Raw genomic sequence first — 6,624 nt, 5'->3', positions numbered from 1 at the left:
CCCCCCAAGCCATCAGTCATGGGGTAGAATGTTTCTGTAACTCCACAGGCTATGAAAACAGTTGGTAAGTCAGGTGTGGTGGCTCACGTCTGTAACCCCAACACTTTGAGAGGCCGAGACAGGAGGACTGCTTGAGCCCAGGAGTTTGAGACCAGCCTGGGCAACCTAGCAAGACCCCAGCTCTACAATACAACAAAAGAGTAAAAGGTGCAAACCTCACCTCCATTGGGATGGCAAAAGCCCAGAAGACAGCAAGTGTGGCGGGGAGGTGAAGTTGGGGTGCTCTGGGGACTCTTGGGAATGCGCTGCAGCTGCTGTGGGAAGGAGCTTGGTGCTCCTCCAAAAACTAAACATGGAATTGGCGTACAAAGTCCCCTTCTGGGTACACACAGAACTGAAGACAGGGTTTCTGAGATGTTTGTGCATTTATGAGCACAGCGGCGTGACTCACAGCGGCTGAGACCTGGAGGCAGCACAACTGTGCGTCAGCCCGCCATGGATGAATAACCGAGACAGGGTCCCTCCGTCCGTGGAGTATGATTCAGCCTCAGAAAGGAAGCAGATCCTGCCACACACTACCAACGTGGGTGGACCTAGAGGTCGTCACGCTGGGCGAAACCAGGCGGCACAGAAAGAAGATTGTCTTCTGTGTGTTATCTGGAGTGGTCAGATTCACAGACAGAAAGCAGAAGGGTGTTTACCAGGGGCTGGGGGAGGGGTGGGAGCCGGTGTTGAAGGGACGAGTTTGTCTGGAAGACGGCGTGAGTTACGGAGATGGATTGTAGTGAGGGCCGCACGAGCCTGTGAACGTCCGTGACACCAGTGGCCTGTGCGCTCAGAAGTGGCTGCGACGGCCGTTATGTCAGATGCATTTACTACAATTTTTAAAAAGAGGCAAATCAGCTGTCCAGGGGGCCCCTATTGAGATCACAGGGGCACTGATTTGAAGAGAGGTCTTGGGGGACCCTGTCCTACCCCAGTGATCAGTCATGGGGCAAGATGAGCCCAACCCAGTGCCTGGTCCAGGGGTCTGCGTACACCCGGCCATACACACAGGTCCCCCAGCCTAGGACAGATGGCACCAACAGCTGGGGCCTTGCTGCTGGGTCAGCTAGAGGGACCTTGGGTAGAGCAGGTTAACTGTAAAGACGCTAAAGAAGCCAGCTAAGGGCCTGGGCGAGTGAAGCCAGCTGTGCTCAAACCCTGGCCCCATTAAACAGCACACGGGACACTAATCCTGCTATGTCCATAGAGCCAGTTATTTATTTTGGAGACAGGCTTTTGCCCAGGCTGGAGTGCCCCATGTGATCACAGCTCACTGCAGTCTCGACCTCCGGGGCCAAAGTGATCCTCCTGCCCCAGCCTCCAGCGAAGCTGGGACTACTGGTGTGTGCCACCATGCCCAGTTAATGTTTGTAGAGATTGAGTTTTGTCATGTTGCCAAGGCTGGTCTCCAATTCTTGAGCTCAAGTGATTCTCTTGCCTCAGCCTCCCAAAGTGCTGGGATTACAGGCATGAGCCACCACACCCGCCCCCTAAATTGATTTTAAACAGCCAAAATATACTCCCTGTACCAGATCACAAAGCGTTAAGAGGTCCAGGGCCTGCGTGCTCAGATTAATTATTCTGCTGCTGGGCTCAGGAGGATCATAGCACGTGACCCTCACCCTACTACCTGAGCAGAAGATGAATTCTGCTTGGTGCCCCCAAATCGCTCCCGCTTGGAGAGGGCAGAGTGTCCAGTAACCCAGTGAGAGGGCAGCACAGCCCCACACTTAGGCTGGTGCGTTTGCTGAGATGTGGCCGTCGGGACCTGGGCATGCTGTCAGGAATGACCTCTGGAGTGATGGGAGTCATGTAATGTAGGGTGTACTTCAGCTGTTTCAGACCCCACGGGGCCCCCAGCCTGTGACTCTGACCTTTGGGGGCTGTGTACCTGAGCGGGGATGCTTTCAAGCTTGGCTCATCCAACAGGTTTGTACCAGCTTGGAGATTCTCAGGAAACACAGCAGGGTGGAGCTGAGGACACACTTCTTTTTTTTAGTCAAGGTCCCACTTTGCTGCCCAGGCTGGACAGCAGAGCTCACCACAGCCTCGACCTCCTTTGCTCAAGCCATCCTCCCAAATAGTTGAGATTACAGGTGCATGACACCATGCCCAGCTAATTTTGTTATTTTTATAGAGATGTGGTCTTGCCATGTTGTCCGTGCTGGTTTTGAATGGCTAAGCTCGTGATCCTTCTGCCTCGGCCTCCCAAAATGTTGGGATTAGGCATGAGCCACTGAGCCTGGTCCAGAGTGGTTTTTTTTGAGACAGTCTTGCCTGTTGTCCGGGCTGGAGTGCAGTGGTGTGATCTCGGTTCACTGCAACCTCTGCCTCCCGGGTTCAAGTCATTCCTTGCCCCAGCCTTCTGAGTAGCTGGGATTGCGCGCCACCACGCCCCACTAGTTTTTCTATTTTTAGTACAAACAGAGTTTCACCATGTTGGTCAGGCTGGTCTCGAACTCCTGACCAAGTGATCCCCCCTGCCTAGGCCTCCTAAAGAGCTGGAATTACAGCGATGAGCTAGCGTGGGCCTGTTTTAAATGAGGTGAGGCTTGGAGTCGGTTCTTGGAGGCGTGGTCTCACAGGCCTCCCTCAGGCCTGGACAAGGTCTTTCCCAGGGGCTGCCATCAGCGCCTGCAGGACCAATTCTTTCGGGTCCTGCAAGTGCGGAGGGGGCTCCAACCCTACCCCCCACGGGGACCCCCAGCCCCATTTAGCTCAGGCCCGGGGCCGGCCACTTGTCTTCCCGGATGGGCCTGCTAATTTCCAGGCATTGTTATGCTAGTGAAATTCCTCCAGGCTACATTTGTATCTCCGGCTCCACCCAATCCGCCTTCTGACTCAGGGGCCCTCTACTGCTACTTGGAATGATACCTCCTGGGCAGGTGTGCTTCGGTTTTCTCAAAATTGCAAGGACCCTGCCCTCAGCCTCTGCCCAAGGATCACACCCCAGCCGCTCAGCGATGCCCAGGGCCCACCCAGACCAGAACCACCTCCCCAGAGCTGTGTGGCTCCTCCTCCTCCTCCTTTGTTTCCAAAGATCTGGGAGAGGTCAACAAGGTGGCTCCAGACTGCCCGAAGCTATGGGAGGACCTTGGAACGCACCACGCTACTCTGGGGCCAGTGGGAGTTCTCTGCTGGGCAGCTTGGAGGCCGCCTCCCCCCACCCACACCACTGCACTGAGTCAAGAGGTGGGTTTAGCCTCAGTTTCTCTCCAGAACCCCAGCGGAGGCCACCCCCCCCGTCTTACTTAGTGGGGCTCCCCAGGAGGGACAGGGAGAGTCTGTTGTGGCCTTGAGAATCGCGTGTGTACCAGGACCCAGCAGCAGGCACCGTGCCCACCACCCCTCAGGTGGCCTCCTGGGGCTACATTTGAGTGAGCCCCACTGAACTCCGTCTACGCCTCAGGAGCCAGTGGGAACCCCTCCCTGTGATGAGGGCGCTGGAGCCCTGCCCCGCCCTTTGCAGTCCCAGCATGGAGACCCGCACTCCTTAACAGCCCAGAGTCTAGGAAAACAACGCTTTTATTGAACGTACCTAGGAGTGGGGGTGGGAAGGAAGCAGGAGGGATCAGGGCGGAGGGGCCCGGGCCTGGAGAGGAGAAGCTGGCCGCAGCGGACGTCACTGGCACGGGTCCCTGAAGACCCCTCGCTCGGCGGCCGCACTGCCCAGGATGAAGCCCACGGCCAGGGACACGGTCTGGTCGAAGGCGCCGCGCAGCTGCTCCACGTGCTGGTTCAGGGTCAGCAGCTGGTCGCGCAAAGGGCCCAGGATACCCACGATGTCGCCCAGGTGCCCCAGGGTCTGCAGCAGGGCGGCGTTCAGCGACGGGGGAGCGGCCGGAGGGGGCGCGCGGTCCTCGGGGCGGCCGGGCGGTGAGTCGGGGTCCTCGCGGGTCGGGTCGGGGGCTGGCGGCGGTGGGGAACTGGGGCCGCGAGGAACGGGCGCGCGGTCCTCCGGGAGGCAGGTGGCGAGGGCTGTTGGGGCGGGGGTGGGCGGGGAGCTGGGGGCGCGGGCGACATCCGCAGACTTCGGCGGGGACGGGCTGAAGCGGAGCCTCCAGGCGGGGTCCGCGTCGGGGTCGCGGGTGGCCGGCAGCTGTGCGGCGCCTGGGAACGCGGAGCGGTTGGTCGGGTGTGGGTGCGGGCGCGCCCGCCCCTCCCCCCGCCGCCCCCGCAGCCTCTAGCTCCCCGCTTACCTGGTACGCTCGGAGCGAGCGCGGGCGCGCTGGGGGCCGGGCGGCGGCCGCGCTGTGGGCGCCCGGGTCCCGGGGAGCGGCGGCGGGGCCGTTTTCGCCCGTTGTCGCCCAGCAGCCCCATGAGCTGCCGGATCTGGTCGTCGAAGGGCCCGGACGGCTGGCCGTGCGCCTCGCGGAACTTGTCCTTGAGAAACTTGTAGCGGCGGCGGCACTGCGCGGGGGTGCGGCGCACCTGCTGCCGGGCCAGCGCAGCCGACACGCGGCGGTAGGTGGGCAGCGCCTGGCGGCGGTCCAGGAGCAGCGCGCGCCACACGCCCGGCTCCAGCAGCGTGTCCAGCAGCAGCTCCGTCTCCCGCGCGGTCCAGGGCGTGCGCTGCGCGGAGCCCGGGGAGACCGGCGACATGACCTCCCCCAGCGCGCTCGGCGAGGCGGGCCTCCGGGGCGGGGTCGCTGGGGCGTCTCCGGGAGGCCGCGGCTCGCGGTCGGGGCTGGTCGGCGACAGTGGCGCGAGGGGCGGCGGCCTCCGGGGCCGGAGTAGCATCCCGGGGCCGGGGCGCCGCGCGCTAGGATTCCGGGCCGCAGCAGGAGAAAAGAGGCGGGTACCGCCCGGGCCGCCCAAACGCGCTCTGAGCCTCCGGCGGCGTCGTCCTGCCGTCCGAGGCGGGTCTACGCGACCCTCCCACCGCCGGCCGCCCCGCCCAGCCCCGCCCCTCCACTTCGCCCGCCGGGTCCTAAGGGGTCCATCGCGGCGCCTCCGCTGGGGGCCTGGGCCGAGGAAACTCAGAGCAGAGCGCAGCTGCGGTCGGAAAGGGAGAATCCGCAGCGGTTCTGTTTTTAAAGCCGTTTACGGAGGTGCCGCTTGGCCGCAGCCCGCCCGAGCGCCGGCGGCTCCGTGCGTTTTTACGCACGTGCGGGCCTTTCCCGCCGCCCACATCCAGGGGTGCGCGGAGCCCCTCCCGCTCCAGAAGGCGCCGGCGCCCCTACTCCCCGCCCCCTGTGCCTCCCCCGCCGCCCCCGCCCAGATTCAGCGCCCGTCCCGAGGGGTCCCGGGTCCCCATCCCCGCCCGGAGTGGTGCCTGCGGGTCCAGGGGCCGGGTCAGAGGAGAAGCCGCCGCCAGGGGCGGCAACGGGTGTGGGAGTTCACGCGCTCTACCGAAGGCACTTTTCGAATCTGAACTTCTTCAATCTGCAGCGCGTCTGCAGCCCACATCCCTGGGACAGGAAACGCTGTTCCCATTCGCCACGCGGCGCCGTGCCCCTCCGTCTCCTGGTCCGTGGCAGTTTCTCGCGTCCTGGACACTGTGGAGGACTGGCCAGCTGTTTTGTTGACTGTTCTCGACTCGGGTTTGCCTGGTGTCTTCCTGCGGCCAGGCCGGGGCGCTGGGGTTTTGGGAGGGAGGCGCAGAGGTCGGGGGCCGGTCTCACCCCTCCGGTCCTGTGGTTCAGCCTCGGCGAGGTCCACTCCGTGCTTAGGTGGGGGCGTCTGCTGGCCTCACTCTTCAGCTGCGGCCTCTCCGTCCCTGCTAAGGCTGCTGGAATCCGGTCCCCAAGTCAATCCCCAGCTCCCGGGTAGAGTATCCGGCCCCGCCTCCTGGAGGCGTGTCTGTATTTTCTGGGATTCCTCGGTAAGGAGGCGGGACTCTCCCGGCCTATTGGTTTATCTGCTCAGTGGTTTATTTCTACAGTGTGGGCTGGTGTATGTTTATTTTATCCTTTAGGTCATAACCCGATGCTGTTGTTACTTAATTATTTTAAAAGTTCTGTTTATTTTTATTATTTCTGGAGTGCAGTGGCACGATCACAGCTCACTGTAGCCTTGAACTCTTGGGCTCAAATGAGCCTCCAGCCTCAGCTTACTCAGTAGCTGGGGCTATAGGTGTGCACCACCACACCCAGCTAGTTTTTTACTTTTTGTAAAGACAGGGTCTTGCTTTGTTGTCCAGGTTCACCTTGAACTCCTGGGCTCAAATGATCCTCCTGTCTGGGCCTCCCAACGTGCTGAGATTACAGGCGTGAGCCCCTGAGACTGGCTATTTTTTTGCTCAGATTGTTGCAGCTTTGGCCATTGAGACTCTTCTCACAGCTTGCTCTCTTCCTGTGTCCTGTTGAAACCCCGCTCCCAGCTCCTCCCTCATCTGGTGTCTTGCCAACCCTGGCCCTAGAATCAGCTTTTCAGACATTTCTCCAGAAATCTGTGGTTCCTGGCCAGGCGCTCATACAGGGGGCTCATGCCTGTATTCCCAGCACTTTGGGAGGCTGAGGCAGGCAGATCTCCTGAGCTCAGGAGCTTGACACTGACCTGGGCAATAGTGAGACCCCCATGTCTGCAAAAAAATTAAAAATAGCCGAGTGTAGTAGCATGTGCCTGTAGTTCCAGCTA

At 61.2% G+C, this 6,624-nt stretch overlaps 1 protein-coding gene across 1 annotated transcript; it reads right to left on the bottom strand.

The window, feature by feature from the left end:
• Window positions 1–3,552: 3,552 nt before the first annotated feature.
• UTF1 (undifferentiated embryonic cell transcription factor 1) lies at window positions 3,553–4,872 on the bottom strand. The gene is made up of 2 exons (XM_008978958.5): window positions 4,245–4,872; window positions 3,553–4,155 (listed from the first exon to the last, which is right to left on the bottom strand). The coding sequence occupies exons 1-2, from the start codon at window positions 4,783–4,785 to the stop codon at window positions 3,668–3,670; spliced, it is 1,029 nt and encodes a 342-aa protein (XP_008977206.1). The 5' UTR covers window positions 4,786–4,872; the 3' UTR covers window positions 3,553–3,667.
• Window positions 4,873–6,624: the final 1,752 nt, after the last annotated feature.

This window comes from Callithrix jacchus, chromosome 12 (assembly GCF_049354715.1).
Source record: "Callithrix jacchus isolate 240 chromosome 12, calJac240_pri, whole genome shotgun sequence".
Lineage (NCBI taxonomy): Eukaryota > Metazoa > Chordata > Mammalia > Primates > Cebidae > Callithrix > Callithrix jacchus.
This window is presented reverse-complemented; position numbering and strand designations above follow the sequence as displayed.

Coding starts and splice junctions, on each gene's coding strand:
- UTF1 (XM_008978958.5), bottom strand. CDS start 4,785: ATGCTACTCCGGCCCCGGAGGCCGCCGCCCCTCGCGCCACTGTCGCCG. Junction 4,156..4,244: donor GCTCGCTCCGAGCGTACCAG/GTAAGCGGGGAG, acceptor CCGCGTTCCCAG/GCGCCGCACAGCTGCCGGCC.